The sequence below is a fragment of the Xyrauchen texanus genome, chromosome 16, assembly GCF_025860055.1.
Source record: "Xyrauchen texanus isolate HMW12.3.18 chromosome 16, RBS_HiC_50CHRs, whole genome shotgun sequence".
NCBI lineage: Eukaryota > Metazoa > Chordata > Actinopteri > Cypriniformes > Catostomidae > Xyrauchen > Xyrauchen texanus.
In genome coordinates, this window is record NC_068291.1 from 15,703,709 (window position 1) to 15,725,520 (window position 21,812).

A 21,812-nucleotide genomic window follows, 5' to 3' on the forward strand; every position below is an offset into this window, starting at 1 on the left:
ATGAAGAGCAATAAAACTACTGATTCTCTTTCACAGCTTCCCCATGAGGCATGTCAAATCACAGAATGAAAGAGAAAGAGAGAGAGAGAGAGAAAATGTGGGCGCTATTAGAGCACTCGCATCAGAATCAAAATGGTGTTTACATACATTTTTATGTGCGAAACATCACTCTTATTGCATAAAACATGCTGAAAGGCCACCTTGAGAAAAAACTATTCTTATCTGTTATAATAGGCTAAAACATTTCTAAAAAAGAAAAAAAAAAAAGAAAGAAAACATTAATGGACTCTTGTCACAGGCTGGTGATGTATTTCTGCCTTAAATTAGCAGCATAAATCCAGTGTAAATCAAACTTTTTTAGAATAATAATTTTTTTAACTATTTAATTTAAATTTAGACATAATTTCTTAGTTTTAATGTATATTATCCTGGGATTAACAACATAAATAATAACTTAAATTTGGCATCTTTCTCTCTTCTGACTGCAGTAATCCACCAATTAAATTAAATTCCAGAAATCAAATATTGCCCCTTAATAAAAAGTTAATTTCTGACACTGGTATAAATGATCTATTTGAACTGTTAACAGAAATGACCTAACCAAGGAAGCAATGTTCATGAGGAGTAGTGCATGAGCCAAATGTCGATACTGTTTTGGGGGGGTAAATATAATATATTTGGATAGTTAATGCATAGCATTTTTTATTCAACAGCAATATTTTATATTAAAATGTTTATAAAGGGAATGTGTATATTCTGGGTGCTTTGATAACCATTAATTTGACGTTTTTCCACTATTTGCAATCATATTTTTTTTGCCTTGATTTAAATAATCCTGCAGTGTGACAAACACATTTTTTTTCCTCCCCTTTTCTCGGTGATTTGGAATGCCCAATTCCCAATGCGCTCTAGGTCTTTGTGGTGGCGTAGTGACTCGCCTCAATCCGGGTGGTGGAGGACCAATCTCAGTTGCCGGCACGTGTGAGACAGTCAATCCAAACATCTTATCACTTGGCTCGTTGAACGCATTATCGCGGAAACCTAGAGTGTGTGGAGGCTTCACGCTATTCTCCGTGGCATTCACGCACAACTAACCACACACCCCACCGAGAACCACATTATAGTGACCATGAGGAGGTTAACCCAACGTGACTCTAACCACCCTAGCAACCGGGCCAATTGGTTGCTTAGGAAGCCTGACTGGAGTCACTCAGCAAGCTGACAAACACATTTTTACAAATATTACATTGATTAATATGAGGTCATAAAAACTGCATACATATTCATTCTAAAATAATTCTATATTTAAATAATTAAAAATAGTTTTTATGGAGTATCACATGCCACACTGTTGTCAACTTCCCAAAAGTATTTCATTTTAACAACACATGTCCCATTCATCTACATTCAACAAGCACAGACTCAATAAAACAGTCTTTTAATTCCAGTAAATGTATCCAGATTCAGAATAAATTAACAATCAAGCTTATATAAATCTGGACAAACTGACACATACTACATTCAAGTGAGCTAGTTTTTAAATTTGTCTAATTCCTGCATGAATTGCAGCTAATAGTCAGGAACAAAATAATCACACAGAGATTTAGAAGGTGCTAAAATTAGTTGGTTGTCAAAGCCTGCCCTCTTGTCCCCCATGGGCAGAGGATAAACATAAAATGTTGTGTAATATTTCTTGTAGCTGAACCTCGTAGCAGTTCTGGTTGAATTAATGCCTCTTGTCAGGTCTAATTTTGACACCTGTAGTTGTTATTGGATGGTGTGAACTCAGGCCTTACCCCTCCTCACGGTACACAAGGCCCATGGTCTGAAAGCAGCTGCAGTACTTGATCTCCCCTGGAACCGGCTGAGGACCCTGGATACGACTTTTAGCTACATCAAAAGGAATGTTCACACAGGACGAAACTGTTCCTGACACCAAACCGATAGCAAACTTCCTCATGAAATCCAGTCTAGGGTCCTGGCATAAGGAAAAAGAGATACATTGAAAGAAGAAGATTTTAAAGAGAGAGAGAAAAAGAGAAAGAGAGAGAGAGAGCTTTGCTATAACTTGAGAACTATGTTGTGTTTGTTTATAGGACAAGTAATAGTGATCAACCCACAAATTTCTTGTTTTTGACAAACGCACAAACAATGCTCTACTTCAATACTTGATAAATATTTATTGATGAAGTGTATCATTTCTGGATTACTTGCGTCACCAAACAGAAATAAAAAATAATGTCTTCATCCACCACTTGCCAGAGAAACAGTCCAAACCCAAACTGATGGCATTGCATGAACAAATGTTGCTGTATTGGCTGATCTGGATGCTCAAACAAACTACAGTACAGGCATCTACATATTAAGCTGGGCTAGGAGATAGTATTAAAACATCAAAAGAATAACATCACCTATAAAGTTAAAGTAAAAACAATAACTGTTTGATGACAGTTTTAAAGGAAGAGCCATAATATTCAAAAATATGAGATAACAGACCTTTTGATATGAAAACGCAAATGAACGAACAAGGAGATAACGTAAAGTGGATGAATAATGAGCTAATAAGGACAGATATGGAAATTGAGGAGGAGAAAGAGAGAGGGAGAGTAAAAGAGTGAGTGATCATGTTAGCCTATATAGAAAACACATATGGAACACTTGAACATGATTATAATATTCTGTACCTGAAATGTGTCAATATAGTCAATGATAAATGAACATGCAAAATTCATAAAAGTTTCCAAGTTTCTGGGATAAAAGCGCAGATCATTTTATGGTAGTGGGGTGCACATAAGCATTTCATGAGAAGAGCAAGGCTCAACAATTGGCTGAACTGGGTCACGTGACCAAGGGCAAACTTTGGGAGGGGATTTATAAACAGAGTTTATGTTGGTAGACTGGGAGGCATATGTGGACAATTTAGATAATTGGGCTGTGACTCGACACTGGCATATTACTGTACCAAAAGAAGCCCAAACCAGTGCAGCTCTGACATCTAATTGGCCAGGATATTTTTTTACAAATGACAGCAACCCCACTGAAACCAGCGGACACCCTGAATGACATGCTACATCAACAGCTAGACCTAAATGTGCAGTACAGGGGAGGAGCATTGCTTTGCACAAACAGCGCTCTGGCTGATGTATACGTTCCACATTAAACACTCCCTTCAATACCACTACATTTGAAGCACACTTCTTCCCCTATACTCACAAAGAGAAAGGATTTTTCAGTTTTAAAGCGAATTCTCCTTATTTCTTCTGTTAAATAGCTGATAAATGGTTTCAAAACACTGAAGGAGAACAATTGGCCATCAAGATGAATCAAAGTGCTTAATCCCTGCAGAATGACCAGCTGCTTTGAAAACATTGAGGAAAATCAGATGCTCCACCTAAAAACTCCAGCTCTGCCAGACACTTTTATCTTTTTTTTTTTTTTTGTAATGGACAGTCAAATCAGGTTTGGTAAACTCAGCTCTCTCACATGACTGAGCACTGGAGGCTTTTAGCTTCTCAGGCAATGACAATCTTAGCACCAGATGAAGAAGGAATACCAATCCTCAAGTAAAACTTTAACTGTAACCCCCTCAACAAATACCTCAGTCTGCTTCCAATTAGTTCATTTGAGTTAATCTAATGCTCCAGTTTATACATGTGGAGCAGGCGTATGGTAACATTTCCATTAAACAAAATTAACTTTTGTTTGGGAGTTGAGCCCTGCCGGATGTGTAATTTGAACCTTTGAGGATGTGATGGAGAGAAAACAGCGAAGGTATTAGTGAGGTTTATCTAAGCACCTCCTCTTCTTCTCCTCCCTCTCTCTCTCTCTGGTAATGTGCATAGCTGATCCCCTACAATAATTTGCGATGTTACATGTTCACTCATCACTCAGTGGATATATATTAAACATAAAACTCTGGATTTCAAATTAGGTTGAGACTTAAGCTACCTCCTAATTGAAAAGGGTTAATAATAACATAAGGTGGACTTCACTGCCCATAGCAGACTGGTATATGTCCTGTATATATCTCATAATTTCAGTAGGTGTTGTACCATGAAAGTTGCACATTCCATGGTATGCAACTTGCATAAGGGCCTGTATGAATCATATCCAAGGATTATAAGACTATATGTAAAGGAATATTTAGCTTGAATGTTCATATAAAACATTCACACATTAATACATTTCTGTTAATATATTATTCAGCCAAAACATCTAAATCATCTAAAACATTGCAACTACAATACTATGAGAATGTGCAATATGATTGAGAGGCAGAAAGGGTCTTTTTTTGTTGCTGATTACAGTGTATAGAGCTGTCACAGAGACTGGTGAGATAGCTCAGGACACTTATTTCATTAATATCTTTCAGGGAGTAGTAACATTTTTTGGATAACTTTCCATGGAAAAATCACTTACAGCACCTTTTATACAGCATAAACACTGGTTGGAATGGCGGAAATTTGCGATGTGCTAATTTGTCCACTCGTAGCCATTACACTGATGCACACATCACAAACACACACAGCAGTGATTCAGTGTCAGTGATAAAGTGATGGGAAAGGAGGACTTAATGCTATTTGTTGTACAAAAAAGATGGAACTTGTGATGGAAATCAAGTATTTTTTCAGCCTAAGCAAGGCTCATTTTAATTACCACAGAAGCACGTCAAGTATTAACTATCACCAAAATGCAGAATGGGAATTTTTTTCTGCAAGCGCTTTTCATGTGGAGTTCAAAGCTGCATTTGATGCTGGTGTTAATGCCCTGACGTGAATCATGAACACGTAACAAAGTGGATAGCCACAGTCTGCCGGCTTATTAATGTTTAATATTAATATTATTAATTATCATATTATATAATTATTATATTATATAATTTTATGCTTCTTCATTTGCACCTTGTACTGTATTCATAGACATTTCCATTGAGCTGGTCTCTGTTTCTCTACATCATAACTTTGCACTCAAAAAACCCATATTGTATATATACTTACATATATATATATATATATATATATATATATATATATATATATATATATATATATATATATACACATACATATTGCTATTTGCACTTCTGGTTAAATGCTAACTGCATTTCATTTGCTCTGTACTTGTATTTTGCACAATGACAATGAAGTTTAGTCTAATCTAATGAATTATTGCAAAAACAGTTGGTCAATTATTCTTGTTATGTGTTTCCACTATTTGAGTAATAGGTTTTAGGAGCAACATTATAGAAACACACACAAAAAATATTTCAGTATCATTGAGTGACCTGTGCTTCCCCACTCTTGAAAAGCACCAGCCACCACTGACATGATCATGTATTCGCCCCTGTTTACCTGACAAGCAGGTATGGCATCTTTAACATTGAAGTAGAAACCAAAGTAGATCATGTTGAAGACGCCATGCCGTCCAAGGGTGGAAGTGAGGCCCTTATTAAGCCCACGGAGCCCAAAGCCTTCAGTATTTATAATAGCACGAGCCTGTGCAAACGCAGAGGGTTGCTACATGGGGGAAAAGAGAAAAAGCTCCAACATAAGGAACCACAAAATGAACAAAGACATGTGACACCAAAAAGGAAAAAAAGATTGCAATATCTGGACATAACTAAACGGCTGCAGCATCTTACCACTTTGAATGAATCCCTGTTGGCTTGTAGGCTCACTTTCACTACTTCAAATGGATTTACAACCAGTGCCTCAGTTAGCCCTGACCCCAGGCCAGCCACAGAAAGAGCCTAGCAGATTGTGGCAGACAGAATTACATTACGAGAGAACGTGATAGCACATGACAAACGAGAAAGACAGAAAGACAAGTTAAAACAATAGACAAAGACAATAAAGTAAGCCACTTCGTGTCTAATTCATAACAGACTGTGTTTCTTAGATGAGCAGTTGATGCTAAAAGTATGTCACAGATAATAAGATAACTCAAAATGAACAATGCTACTGTGACACTTAGCCTTTTAGAAACATGTTTGTCCAGACGGAGAGCTTGACTTTAACCCACAAATGAATGAAACAGCCACTGTCAATCATTTGGAGAATGCAGAAAGGAAATGCAGACAGGACTGAAAGATGAATGATCCGTCTCAAAGAAAGTGACTGGGACAAAGATGAATTACTTCATATGTTGCAATAACAACTCTACTGTATGACGGGCCAACATGCCAACATGGCAAGCCAAATTTTCTTTAAAATCGTGTACAGGATATACATTTTAGATATAAACAATTACATTTTTGCTAGTTAAAAATGGTGATTCTTTATATCAGGAATGGAAATGCTGCTAGTGAAAGTTCACATTTTGATATCTGTAATTATATTTGCACTAGTAAATGCATTAATTATTGGTATAAAAATGAAAATTACTTGCGTAAAGACACATTCTTGATATTAAAAATGGAACATCTAGTTAAATAAAAATCTTGATGTGTAATTGCATTTTCCTTATTAGAATTTCACAATTATCTTTCACTCCTATTCTAAATGCAATTAGAGATATCTATAATAAATGTCTTCCAAGGTGAAATTTCATCAGCAATGCACTTCATACTAGTAAAAATAATAATTTTTACATCAATAATTACATTGTTACTAGTGCAAATGTCCATTCCTCATATCAACAATTAAATTGCAACCAATTAAAATTTTCATTTTTTAGATCTGTAATTTGGTTTTCACTAGTACAAATGTTAATTTCTGGTATCTGTAATGTGATTGTAACTAGTAAGAAGGCCTTTTAAGATATCTGTAACTACACTCAAATTCATTGATATCTGAAAACTATTTCCAGATATCTGAAATACCAAAACTAATGTTAAAATGCATTGAAAATACACTGAAAAAACATTGGTTGGTTTAAAGTCAATTGTGGACATTGGTTCCACACAATGAAAATGAGTTTCTTGATTTTAAGTTAAAATGTAGGATCTACTGAAAGACTTTGTGTAGTGAACATCTATATGAAGTGAGTTAACCTAGCTTAACTCAATCTTGCAGCTTGTTGCTAGCTATCGATAAACACTTCTTTTTTGAGTGCATAATTAATTTAGTTCTAGTTGGAATTCCAAATATACATATCAGCTATGTATTTTTTATCAGTAAAAATTATAATTTTTGGTATCAATAATTACATTGTTAGTAGTACAAATGTCAATTTCCAACATCAACAAGTGAATTAAACAAGTATGGTGCTCCTGAGAGTTTGCAGATTCCCAATCAGTCATTATACTGATGATCCCTCAGTATTTGCTTCATAAGAAAAGAAATGCACACTGATCTTTCGGTAATACTGTACCCAACCTCGATCTAACCATTAGCTTAACTCTTCTCCACAATGGTGACCTCCAAAAAAATTAAACGTATCAGAAACTCCTCTGAATCCCAACATAACAGAAAATGAAACATTAACAAGCTTCCTACTTGTTTAATTTTGTTTAGAAATACATTAAAATACTTCATTTAAAAATGTACTCCCCAAAACCAGTCCCATGTAAAGCATGCTGGTATCTGGAAATCCCCTGCCAGTTCTGCAATACATTGATACAACAAATATCATTCACATAGTCCCAACACAATTGGATTAACTGAATAGATGGACTCTACACAATGATATTAATTTGAGATCAAATGCTAAAGAACTGTGTTGCATTAGCTCATTTTGAATAAGTTAATTGAGCAAGTAGAAAAATCCTGTTGAGTGAACAGCATCCGTTAGAAAACTGAATCCATTTGAACATTTTATAGCATTGCGATCATATTACTTTTTGATGACTGCGTTGAATATCACCGCAATATGATTATTTTGTAATCTCAAACATATGAAGATAATTTCAAGGGTACTGGTTTAGAATTTTCAATAGAGCTGCTTTCCTTTTTTCAGTGCAGATATAAAAAATAGCATTTTCCTAGATGTAATTCAATTGCTGATGTCGGAAATTGACATTTGGACCACTAACAATGTACTTACTGATACCAAAAATGATACATTTACTGATAAATAGTCCATAGCTGATATGTATATTTTGAATTCAAACTAGTACGAAATTAATTAATTATACACACACAAAACATATATTTTTGCAGGTTGTTCTGGTTACTTGATTTCATTGCATTCTATCCAATTAAACGAGTAACATTAACGTTTATTTAACCATTTGAGTTTGGACTACATGAATACTTTATGTAGCATTGATGAAACTGGGCAGAGATTTCATTTCCTAACACGCTTTGCTTGGGACTGGATGGGGGGAACAAATGTTGAAATTAAGTGTAATTTTGTGCATTTTTGAGCAAGATGAGAATAATTGTTAATTAATTGTGGGGCGGCTGTGGCTCAGGTGGTAGAGTGGATCGGCTACCAATCACAGTGACTCCACATGCCGAAGTGTCCTTGGGCAAGACACTGAACCCCAAGTTGCTCCCAATGGCAGGCTAGCGCCTTGCATGGCAGCTCTGTCGCCATTGGTGTGTGAATGTGAGTGTGGATGGGTGATTGGGACACAGTGTAAAGCGCTTTGGTAACCTCTATGGTTAAAAAAAGCACTATATAAGTGCAGACCATTTTGTTAATGTTTATGGGGATTCCATTGTTGTAAAGAATGAAGTCTGTGCTAGCTTGAGGATGGACTTTCGCTTTCATGTGATGTTTGAGTCGAGTGCTGTTAGATCTATAATAGTTGCTTTTAAATTGATTTGAGAAATTGATAAACAGTTTCATGTCCTAGCACTTGCTCACCTGGCATATACTAATGATTAATAAAATAAATTAAGTTGGACCACCATAAGAAAATTTATTAAATTAAACATTAGTAAATTTAGTTTGTTGAACCCAATAAAGTTGAGTTAAAACTAATATAGTACATTGATTTAACCTCATCCAACTACATTACATTTGCTGAATAAAATTGACTTAATTTAAATGAAATTAAATTGCTTGTAAAAATAATTCTCAAATTCAAATAAGGGTACTGACTTTGTGTTTTGAATAAAAGTGAATGACAGATCAATGTGAAATTCTACTAGTGAAAAGTTTAACTAGATTTTTTTTATATCAATAATTTGTATTTCTGCAAGTAATTATGAAAATAATGATTTATTTTAACTAGTGCAAATTTAATTACTTATATAAAACATTTACACTTTCATTGCAGATATCAAGAATTAGCATTTTAACTAGTCAAAATTTTATTGTTGATATTTATAATTCATAATCTCTATAATTATAGCTATATAATTTAGAATTCATAGTCTTTTCAGTTTGTCATGGGGCAAACGCTTTCCCATTTTCATACAAACCAAAAAAGGAGCCTCATTCGGTTCAAAAAGGCAAAATATTTGGTCGAATTTAATCTTATGATTTGTGTCGCCCATTTCAAACACTTGACCTAAATGTCAGCAGGCTTCAGGCTTACTTGAAGGTTGACAAATGAGATCTTCGAGTGTGTTTGCATAAGATGAGCTGGGGATAGTATACACACACACACTCAATTAATACAAAATGTTAGTTTACTGCACTTGCACATAATGTATTTTTGTGTGTGTCTGGGGCTGTTTGTATATGCAAAGCCATGTATACATGCATGTTCGTACAGTGGAAGAACGTGGAGCCTCATTTCTTATTTTTAGGACTCTCTGAATTTCCCCTGCTTGTCAGAAAACAGACAAAGCTTTGAACAGGCCTGCAGCATGTTTACAAAGCCAGCCATCCACTCTTTCATTTTTTATTTGTGCTATTACAGTACACGTCTTCATTAATCATACTGAGGCATTTCAGCTGGAGGGAGAGAAGGGGGTGGGGCAACAGCTCAAATATGCTCTTAAATTCATTTATGCCTGTTTAGACCATCTTACTTAACTTCCCTGCCTCACACACTCCATACATCACACTCCATAAAGTGCCAACAGTCTCTGTAAAAATTGACGTCTCTAGTTAGACCGAGCAGAGACGGGAGTGATTGATAAGGCAGGTGAATATTTTGCCTCTTCTGGCTGCACAAAGAGGCTCTGGATGTGAGATGTACTGCAGGGCTGAGCCTTCGGGCAAGGGACATCCGTCAAGACTGCCAACACACTGATAGTCCTTTGTCAAAGTAATGGGCTATCTCTCACACGCCTCACCAAGCAGCATTCATCTCGATTACACCCCGTTCCTGTTGCCAGTATGCAATGTAATGAGGAGAGTCCTGCGCTTGACTGTGAATGTGATTGTGTATATAGTATCAATGACCATGTGTGTATCTAGCATGCAGATGACTTACCATTCCTGGCAATAATGGAGTAAAACTCAAGAGCTTCTTGTACTGCTCAAATGTGAAAAACTGCAGAGAAGATTAGGACAGGGTGTCAGTATTAGGAAGTGCTTTCAGACCACACACACACACACACACACACACACACACACACACGTTGTGTTTCCATGTTTTATGGGGACTTTCCATAGACATAATGGTTTTTATACTGTACAAACTTTATATTCTATCCCCTAAACCTAACCCAACCCCTAAACCTAAACCTCACAGAAAACTTTCTGCATTTTTACATTTTCAAAAAACATAATTTAGTATGATTTATAAGCTGTTTTCCTCATGGGGACCGACAAAATCTCCCCACAAGGTCAAACATTTCGGGTTTTACTATCCTTATGGGGACATTTGGTCCCCACAAAGTGATAAATACACGCTCACACACACACACACACACACACACACACACACACACACACACACACACACACACACACACACACACACACACACACACACACACACATGTTGTGTTTCCATGTTTTATGGGGACTTTCCATAGACATAATGGTTTTTATACTGTACAAACTTTATATTCTATCCCCTAAACCTAACCCTACCCCTAAACCTAACCCTCACAAAAAACTTTCTGCATTTTTACATTTTCAAAAAACATAATTTAGTATGATTTATAAGCTGTTTTCCTCATGGGGACCGACAAAATGTCCCCACAAGGTCAAACATTTCGGGTTTTACTATCCTTATGGGGACATTTGGTCCCCACAAAGTGATAAATACACGCTCACACATACACACACACACACACACACACACACACACACACACACACACACACACACACACACACACACACACACACACACACACACACACACACACACACAATGCTCACACCCTAAGCAAACACAGCTCAACTGTTGTAAATGAGGACACTCAGCAAGCTGTCAATATGACACTATGCAAATATAAATACTACTGGTAAGACGCCATATCATCCTATACATTAGAAAAGATTTGCTCAAGCTTGGCAGATATTAGATAACCATCCAGTTAGACTGATGGAGGCCAAAGCCTATAGAATACACAAAGCCTGTATAGTAAGTTTGGATTAACAGACGTGGAGCATTCAAGAAGAGTCACGGATCTCGTTTATCATCAATGTTAAGTCAAACCGTTAAAGCATGTTGAGTCTTTCGAATAATCTAATTAAACCCCTTCCACATGTTTTTTGGATTAGGCAAAATTAGAAAGTGGGACATTAATTATGATCAGCGTCTCCTCTCAGACACCTATGCTGAGTTGCCCGTAAACCAATGTCTAAAGCCAGACACAGTCAGAGCTCATCTGAACTTAAGAGTGTATATATGTACTGTTTATACATAATACTAAAGAGCGGCCGGTAGCAATCTCTGGCCATGTAGGTCAATATTGGGAGCTCTCAACAGCAAACACATGTGGCATGACGACAAACACAGAGAGGGGATGAGTGTTTTTGATCCTGCTGGCCAGGGCCATTGTGTTGAGGACATACATACGTGGTCTGTGTGTGTGTTTACACTCGGCAGGCCAGGTTGCAAAGATCAGAGCATGTATGGTTTAAGTGAGGAGTTCGAACTTGGAGTCAAATGTGGTTCCTGTTACCTTCACTGCTCTCTTTGGAGTCTCGGCCAAAATGGGGGGAAGGATTCCTTTGTAGAAGCCATACAATCTGTTGAGGGAAAGCGATCAGTCATCGGATCTAAGCCACGTGATAATGAACAAAGATTTCAAGGACAAGCAACACATATGAACATCTGAATGCCCAATCACGTATTGACGATCATTTACAGAGCTCAACAAAACAGCCATCTATCATTTTGATTAATTTTGTGCACCAAAGACACAAAAACGTGTTTGCATTTCAATGCAAGTTACATTCAAGAATAAATGTTTAGCAAGGCAATCTGCAAGCTAGGCCACAGGCTGAATGGGTGGGTTGCAAAAATAAGGATTAAATTAATCAGAGTTTAGAGCTTATTTAGGATTTGTTGATCTAGGCTATTTTAATTTGAGTTGGGTTGCACCACTTAATGTTGAACAGGGCTAAACAAATCAGTGACTAAAGCTTATGGAACTTGATTATAAACTTCACCTACAATTAGTTTTGATTGTCCATGGGAATTCACCAATGCAACTGAAAAAAAACCCAATAATGTTACTCTTTCACTTCCTTTTTGAGTGACAACCAGAAATGGCCTGGGCTATAAGTGGCTTGAGCATATAAAGGAACTTAAAAATGTAATTAATTTAAGTCATTATTATCCCCTACTGAGATAGATTGTTGGCATAACAGGCGTACCAAGTACGTAGGATGAGAAAATCTTACACAATCTTTTCACAAGCAATGATTGGCAAATATTTGCTACATCCATTAATGAAATATGGAAGAATAATCTAAGGTAAATGGACATATAATGGTTACTGCCATGTTAAATTAGGTCCATTTTCTTTTATTATAAACACTTTGTTAAATCAGTAACATCTTGAAAATGACCATAAACTCAACAGGTTTGATCCGGTTCCTTATTTAATCTTTTTACTTGGACAATTATATAGACTTTAAACTTTATTACAGGCTCTAGGCCCAACAACAGGACATACGTCACAAAAAAAAGAGAGAGAAAAAAAAAAAAAAAACCAATTACATAAACATATACATTACACCCTTTTTCACAAAAATCTTAAAAGGCACTCATACCAATGCTTCCATAGGTGTGATTGATATCGGACCGAGCTACACCTGGGACTTGTGAGCCTTACTATAATATAGTTTCTTGACTCATCAAGTCGACCCATAAACTTAAACATTAGGTTCCTCAAGAGGACCTGTAAACAGCTTAGCCTCAAGTCACAAAAAAGCTTACTTGCACTGCTGCTCCTGGGCTTCTTCAGCAGTATCCTCAGACAATCATTATATGCTACCTGCAGTTTACGCATGGTCTCCTTTCTGTAGTTGACCCATAATGGGGCGGCATACATAGGGGTACAGTAAGCACGAAACAAGTGCACTTTCATATCATCAGAGCAGTAATGAAATTTCCTGACTAACATGTTCGCTTGTACATACAACATTCGTCTTTGCCTATACATGTCAGCATCATCTTCCATCTTGTCAGTAATATGCCCAAGATATTTTGTACAGTTAGATACACAGATACATTGCCCTGACAGGTAAAACATAGGAAAGTGCAGCTTCTGATCTTCTCTAGTCCTACAAACCACCACTAAACTCTTCCTTGCATTGTACTGTACATCAAACTCACCCCCATACTTGGAGCATATATCCAACAACTGCTGGAACCCAACAGTACTGGGGGACATAACAACTAAATCATCTGCGTACATAAGGTGGTTTAACAGAGTGTTCCCTATTACACATCCCGTCTTACATATCCCCAACTGCTTTGAGAGATTATCCATATATAAGTTAAACAGTGCCGGAGACAAAAGCCCCCCCTGCCGTACTCCATTCCTTACACTAAATGGTGACGATAAGCGATTTCCCCATTTAACCTGCATGCTTTGTTTTGCATACCAGTAAGCCAGTATACGTATGATGCATCCCGGCACACCCCTAAGCATAAGTTTAGTAAAAAGCTTCTGATGATTTACTCTATCAAATGCCTTGGACGCATCAATAAACCCAATAAACATTGTAGAGCCCTGCCTCCTATAGGATTCAACAGCTTCTTTCAATGCATAGATGCATAGATCAGTACTGTGTTGAGACTTAAAGCCAAATTGATTTTCCGTGGTGTAAATGAGCCCACTGAGTCTATCTAGTAGCATCTTTTCTAACACCTTTGAAAGAATGCTAACTAGAGCGATGGGTCTATAGTTATCCATACTCCCTATTTTCCCCGCCTTGTCCTTAATGACGGGCACTAATGTGACGGTCATCATGGTGTCTGGCAATACACCATGAGTCATCAACCCTGTCAGGCAAATAGATAGAATGGCTGACACTCTGGGGCTGGCTAACTTGAGATGCTCCGCAGTGATGTTATCTTTGCCACTAGCTTTGTTATCAGCTAATTGCTCTATAGCATTATAAACCTCATTGGGAGTAAAGTGGATTACATCCTCCTTTAACTCCCCCACACAATAGGGCTTAATTTTAATGCAATTAAACAGAGTTGCATAGTGCTGCCTCCACAGCTCTGCTATATTTTCTGCACCAGATACCCCTTCAATATGGCAAGGCAATATTGTCTTGGCCCTATTTGTAACTTTCACCTCCTTACAAAACTCAGTGACATTGTTGCCAATCAAGTTTCCAGCCATAGAGTGAGCTCTTAAGGCTTCCTCATGCTTTCCAACAAAGCGCACTGCATATTTATATCTAGCCCTGGTTAGTTTTTTATGTTCTAACTCTGGCCCCTGTCTGGGTTTACCAGCTATAACCCAAGACCTATGAGCTGTCTTAGCAGCTTCATGGTGGTCAACTACATACTTATTCCAGCCAGGTTTGATATTCTTAACCTTTCTGGGGTGTGTGCATAGAAGACGACTAGCATCATCTATAGCCCTCACTAAACCATTGTACATTTCATATAGGTCATTACAGTGAGTGTCATCATCACAATTAATATTTGAACATAAAATAGCACCCATGGGTAGCTGTACTTCCCTTAGAAGAACATCCGACCTCCCACAATAGTACAATACATCCTCTCTATTTAGTTCATCCCAATCCACTTTGACCATATTAGCACCATCTTCTGTCAAACTACTGCAGTCAGGTAAGTTATCCACATTTATAATCATAGAGACAGGTAAGTGATCAGTTGTAGTCAAGTCATACAGAATTTCAACTTTTTCCCAGACTTTCATGAGCATCGGCTGTACAGATTACATGATCCAGCCAAGATGTCGTGTTCCATGCTTCACTAACGTAAGTATAACTACCGGCAGGTAGGAAATTCATACTGGAAAGAACCAGTTTACTATCCTGACAAAACTGTAACAAGTGCTGACCAAAGAGAGATTTATCATCAGAAATGTCTGCATTCAAATCACCCATCACAAATATATTTGCATATGTACACTCCTTAATATAAGAGTTCAAAAAGGCCAATCTATTCATATATTCATCTTCATTTTTATAGCAGTCATATGGGGTATAAACATTTAAAATAATAAAAACATTCATAGAATGCACAACTTTAATTGCAATGCACCAATCCACCTCTAATCTGATAATACTGATCATTGGATCATATTTCTTACGCCACAAAATGGCCACACCTCCAGGTATTCTCCCACGCACCAATTTAGTGCTTAAATCTGTTGTGGATTCTCCTGCTCCATGAAAATCACTATGGACAGAATTGAGTTTATCAAGATCCTGTTTGGCTAAAAATGTCTCTTGCAGGCAGATAATGTCTGTGGTCTCCAGTAACTGATCAACCACAATCCGATGTGCTCTATCTCCGGCACTCTGTCCTAGGCGCAAGCCTCGTGAATTGTAAGACACCACTCTGAGCACTATCACTGTTTCTAGTACTAGACACCGGCTAGCCCGCCCAGGCCCAAGGCAGAACTCTCCACCCGGCTCGAATCTCCCTCGCTGGTCCGACCCTCCATGCCATCCTGGGTCCCCCCCCAGGCTTGAGAAGTGGACACTCCCCGAGCCACCGCATGTTTATTAGTCTGGAGAACAGGCCCCCTTCCCAGCCTCGTTCCAGGCTGCTCAATAGCACTCAAGCGTTGGTTTATGTCCATCGTATAAATGCTGCCATTTTGGAAATGTAAACCTCACCAGCTGCAAGTCTAAAGTTAATCTATAATTAAAACAATTAAACAAGGTTTAACGTTTGATGCAATTGAATTATTAGATACAACCTGGATACTCTAAGTTTAAAGGAGTAGTTCACTCAAAAATGAAAAATCTGTAATAATTTACACTCATGTCGTTCCAAACCAACATGGCTTGGTTTTTATATGGAACACAAAAACAAAGTTTAAGGAATTTCACTCTCAATATTTTCAATACAATGTAGTGGACAGGGTCTCATTTTACAGCTTAACAAAGACCCAAATGTATCATCAAAGCAGGTCAAGCAACTCGTGCATATTTCAAGTCTTCTGAAACCATAAGATGGTTTTGGTGAGAAGTCATTTTTTAGCAAAAACTTTGACATCTGTTGCACGTTTATGAGAACTTGTTTACAGTGGCTCGTGTTCAAGTACAAACTTGCGTTGAACACAAGTTCTCAAATAGGAACACGAGCCACTGTGAACTGGCTGAGACCAGAGAAAGCTTAATCCTTACTGGTTCAACCCTCCTTAGGTATCAAAGTGGCTTAAGTAAATGACCAAGTGTCTTGAGTACATTACTTAAACATGACATGTTTGCAACCGTTCCACTTCTTGATCAGTGAAGCCATACACAGGAACACTGAATCCTGCTTTTGATGTGCCAATTCCATGGAAATCCACAAAACAGCTTCAGTTGTGCTGCACTATTGTTTCAAGTGTACCGTTTCCAAACCAAAACAGGTTGAACTGGTCCAAAAACACAAACAAGCACTTAAATATGAAAAACAAAAGCTTTCAATGAAAAGAGCTACATTTTAAGGTTTTCTTTGTCTAAAAAGTTTGAGACAATCAAAGAATCTCTTGGCATTTCTGCCAAAATGACAAGATTCTTCAGCTGCAACCATGCAATTATGAATGTGTTTGCTGGAAAACGGTGCTGTGATGACAGAATCCTTTCAAAGAAAATAGCTTCAAGGGATACTAATCAAAATATAGAGTGTAAGTCGGAATTGCAAATAGACATGCAGTAACCCTTTTCATGGCTACGATAGGCAAATAAACCACACTTTTCAACTGATTATCGTCAACATCTTTTCTCATTTGAATATACATAGAAAGCTTAAATAAGTTTTGCCTCAATTAATCTAGATATTATCATATCTAATAGCATGGCAACTTGCATAACTGTCGCTGATATGGGTTCAACAGTGTAACAGCAAAAACTGTACATCAAACTTTCGATGAGTGTTTTTTTAGACAAAAAATGATGTGTGATAGTTTCATTTTTCATTTTTTCAGGTTTATCAGAAAGTCATAGACATTCATGGCCTGCTGAAGCAAACATCAAAATAAGTTTTTTTTTGAGTGACCAGTCTGATCAATGCTTCAGCACACTCACACCACCCTCAAATGCAGACATGCACTCTGAGAATCAGACATTGTTTGGAGAGCACACGATCCTTTACTGAAGCTGAAACCCGACTCTGTTTTGCTTGCTGTCAATCTAAAAGTCAGGACAAGCCCAAGCAAGAGAAACACCTGAGCTTTTATTTTAGCTCCTCATTCTCTCATTCAAAAACCTTCCAGTATGGTAGAGCTAACATTTACCTAGAACTGTGGCTGTAGTTTCGGTTTGCAAAACTATTATGTAAAAAACAAAAAAGTTTGTTATATGGTTTTTGGTTTGACTTGATTGGTCAGAAGGAATGATAACAAATGGTGACGCTTGAAATTGCCATGTCATAAATTTTGGATCTTTTGATCCTTTTTTAGAGTTGTACCACCTAAGCCTTCCTTGTTTGATGCACAGATAATAACCATTAATTTTTTTTTATTTGTATAGTGCTTTTCACAATACACATTATATAAAAGCAGCGTTATAAAGAAACAGATTAAGTACAGACATGACTATTATATACACTCACTGAGCATTTCATTAGGAACAATATGGTCCAATTAAAGTGCCTGTCATGGCTTTCTGCTGTTGTAGCAAATCTGCCTCAAGGTTTGATGTGTTGTGCATTCTGAGATGCTATTCTGCTCACTTCAATTATACAGAGAGGTTATCTGAGTTACCGTAGCCTTTCTGTAAGCTCGAACCAGTATGGCCATTCTCCATTGACCTCTCTCATCAAACAGGCATTTCTGTCCACAGAACTGCCACTCACTGGATATTTGGGGTTTTTGGCACCATTTTGAGTAACTTTAGAGACTGTTGTGTGTGAAAATCTCAGGAGATCAGCAGTTACAGAAATACTCAAATCAGCCCGTCTTTCACCAACAATCATGCCATGGTCCAAATCACGTAGATCACATTTTTTCCCCATTCTGATGGTTGATGTGAACATTATCTGAAGCTCCTGACCCATATCTGCACAATTTTATGCACCGCACTGCTGCCACACGATTGGTTGATTAGATAAATCATAATTAGGTGTACAGGTGTTTATAAAAGTGCTCAGTGAGTGTAGATGTTTATTAACAAACTCAAACAGAAACTTTCTCTAAAATGTAACCTTTTTTTACTTTGCCTGTCTGCGGATTTCATGAATTCAGTCCCAAGGTATCTGATAACTAATGCTTTTCATGTAACATCCCATTGGTGTGTCTAATAGGGTCGATCAAACCCTTGGAGAGAATGAGAGCGACTTTTCAATATACCTTCAAGCGTGTATTGATACTGAACACACATGTGTGTAAAGGGTGGACAGAGTGGCGTGACAGCCGCATGTGAACTCCTTTCAATTTATGGTGAAAACATGCCCCAGTAGTCAACAAAGATGTTCTCGGCTGATTTAGTTGGGGTGTAAATATTATTGTTTCTGCAAACAGAGATGAGGCGATTAGTGTGAATGCAAGGCCAATTTGCCCAAGCCATGACCGCCACTCAGAAACCTCTAATTACGGCTAATTACATCTACACATCTCATCGGATGACAAATAATCTCTATTTCAGCAACATCATGATGGGTCAGATGTCACAAGCTTCACTTGTCAGGCACTGGTGAAATGGCAACAGAGCAGCATTGCATCAAATGAAAGTGTCTGGGAGTATCGAGAGTGGGACTGATGGCGTTGGCTTTTCTCAGAATGGCGGGAGTGTCTGACCAAAACGGAAGCCCCCTCCCCTCGCCCCCCTTGTGGAGCATGCAAACGCTGGCCACATGCTTCCCAGGTGTGGTCAGTCCAAGAAACATCAGGTGGTGAGATAAAGCTCCAATTTGTTACACATACACTCAAAACCCCATTTGACTATGCCTGGTTTGACTATGCCTGAATACCAATTTGACTCTAAATGTAAGCACGCAGTTGGCCCTCATAAGCAAATGCTCACACATTTAGATATGTGTGGGTCCAGCTGCCAGTGTTTGTAAAGGTGTGATTTGTCTTTGATTTACATAAAACCCCATTTCTCCCATTCAGCACACAGCCACATCCTTCAACATAACAAAAGGAGAGGAAGGAAATGGTACATTAACCAAATTGGATAATAGGGAAAAAATGTTTGATCCCTGTTATGGGACCGACCCTCAATGAATCATGGACAGATGGAGAAACGAATGGGGAATATTTATGTTTTGCTGTTTATCTCTTGTAAGAATATGCGTACAGTTGTAATCTTACACTGCTGAAAATGCGGCTTGCAGCGGAGGCCCAGGTGACTTTGAGAACTTCCTGTCCTGTCCCTCGTCAACAACCTGAATGCTTGATTTGCAAATATTGTCATTTGCTGTGTGAGGCTTTAACCTTGACATTGTTTTGGGATGCCGCAACGGCTCCAGGCTCGTAAATCAAGAAGTGAGAAGAAAAGAGGCAGAGCCGTTTCTTGTGCTTTTGTTACAAATCAAACATGACAGAGTGGAAGGACATCAATTAATCAGCCATAATGAGAGATTTGCTTTAGTGATAATTGCTGAAAAATTGTTCAGCAAATGCAAAATCATTTTTATCAATTCATAAATGGCATCTGTGTTTGACATTTTAAGAAAGAGAACATTTTAAACAAATGTACTTATACGTAGTCATTATTTAATTATTTGTTTTCAACTAAAGTTGAAATTAAGGAACTGAAAGTAAATGGGTGAGGATTATTTCAGCCTTACAGATAAAACACTTAAATAGACAATCCACTCATAACACTTTGCAATAGATATATTAGCTGAAGACTGGGAAGTCTGGGAAATGGACTGTAAAGTGCGCTGAAACAAATGACTGGTTAGATTTACTTCCTTTTTATTTAGCAAGTTTTTGCACAAATAATTTTTAAGTAAACGTTAATGGTATAAAAATAAGTAAAATCTACTTAACTTTTTGATATCATATTGGTTAAAGTGTGAGTAAATTTAACTTAAACATCTTTGTAAATTCAGTAACATTTACTTACAAATAGGGCTGCACAATTAATGAAATAAAATAGAAATTGCAATATGTCCTCGTGCGATTATTAAATCGCTAAGGGTTGCGATTTAGTTAAATAAATATTCTGCTCACTTCAAAGCTTATTTGTGCTGCTCTGTCCAGTTAGGTTAGAGCATTATTACAGTGTTTTCAGAGTGAATACAAATAATTCAATGAAATGGTGACAAACTAACCAAAACTTTCACTTTAAGTTTAGTTACACCAATGGGTTATTAGTTCAAATTAAGTTTTACATTACGCCTCGTTCTTTAGGACTATCTTATATCCAGTACAGAATAGTTTGCATAAGCCTACTTGTTTTTAAGGCCTAGAATAAAGAGTAAATTTTTATATTTTGTGTTTATTTAATTATTTACCCAACCAACAGTATTTTTGACAGCAAAAACTAGGCAGCATCTATGGTATTACCAACAGTGAAATTCAGTTAACAAGAACTACATTTCCATCCAAGGATTTTTTTGCGACAAACTATTTACTGATATAGCTGATGGAAATGCAAGTTATCGCTAAAGTGTCGACATAATGTATTTCCGTTGAACTCTAGCGCATCGAGTCAATACTTCAAATGTCACGAAAAACTGGTTTAGAAACTTTTTGTCAAGAAAATTGGCATTAACGCAAAAATGTTGTATCGCATGACAGAATTTACCACAATCGTTAGCCTGTGTTAATTATGACAACAAGGTATACATACTTTGAAAGACAATTTACTGTATGTGAAGCATTACTCACACTGTTATGGATTGGTCTTAACGGCATACCTGCACAGATCCGATGCTACAAAAACATCTGCGTCATCACACTTCCAGGAGTGTCAACACAAATATCTCGTATCATGCACCTGTCATCGACAAGTGCAAGGAGAAAAAATTAATTAAAACATTTCTTTGCGATTCATTTAATCGTGGTAGCCATCCGTTTATTTATTAAAGTAGCTTTTTCACACCATTCAAAAAAAGACAGCAGACATGGAATTAGCCCATAATAAAAAAAACATATAATTTCTGTGCACAAAGATGTTTTAAATTAAAAATAAATAACCAATACTTGGAGAAAAGCATCAGTGTTCTTTTTTTGGAACACTAACATATTGCCTGATTCTATAAAAATATTGTTTAACTTACTTTTGAAAAAATGCTGGCAAAATTTCCTGAATTTAAATAAATTAGCCTACCAAATGAATAAAGCATTAAACAAAATAATGAATTACAAACTAAAAAAAATTATTTTGTTAGGCCTATGTAATTGGCTTTTCTTTAACTTAAATTAGCCTTACCCTGTTCTGTAGATGAAAAAAGTCGTCTGAATGACATTC

The 21,812-nt window shown here is 37.1% G+C and overlaps 1 protein-coding gene across 3 annotated transcripts in view; it reads right to left on the bottom strand.

Moving 5' to 3' along the window:
- slc25a21 (solute carrier family 25 member 21) overlaps positions 1 to 21,812 on the bottom strand; it is a 152,135-nt gene that overhangs the window by 6,104 nt on the left and 124,219 nt on the right. For all 3 annotated transcript variants that reach the window (XM_052146139.1, XM_052146138.1, XM_052146140.1), the window contains 5 exons: positions 11,921 to 11,987; positions 10,274 to 10,333; positions 5,642 to 5,749; positions 5,352 to 5,516; positions 1,797 to 1,978 (listed from right to left, as the gene is read on the bottom strand). In XM_052146139.1, the coding sequence (XP_052002099.1) occupies positions 1,797 to 1,978; positions 5,352 to 5,516; positions 5,642 to 5,749; positions 10,274 to 10,333; positions 11,921 to 11,987 (582 nt within the window). The remainder of the gene's footprint in view (positions 1 to 1,796; positions 1,979 to 5,351; positions 5,517 to 5,641; positions 5,750 to 10,273; positions 10,334 to 11,920; positions 11,988 to 21,812) is intronic.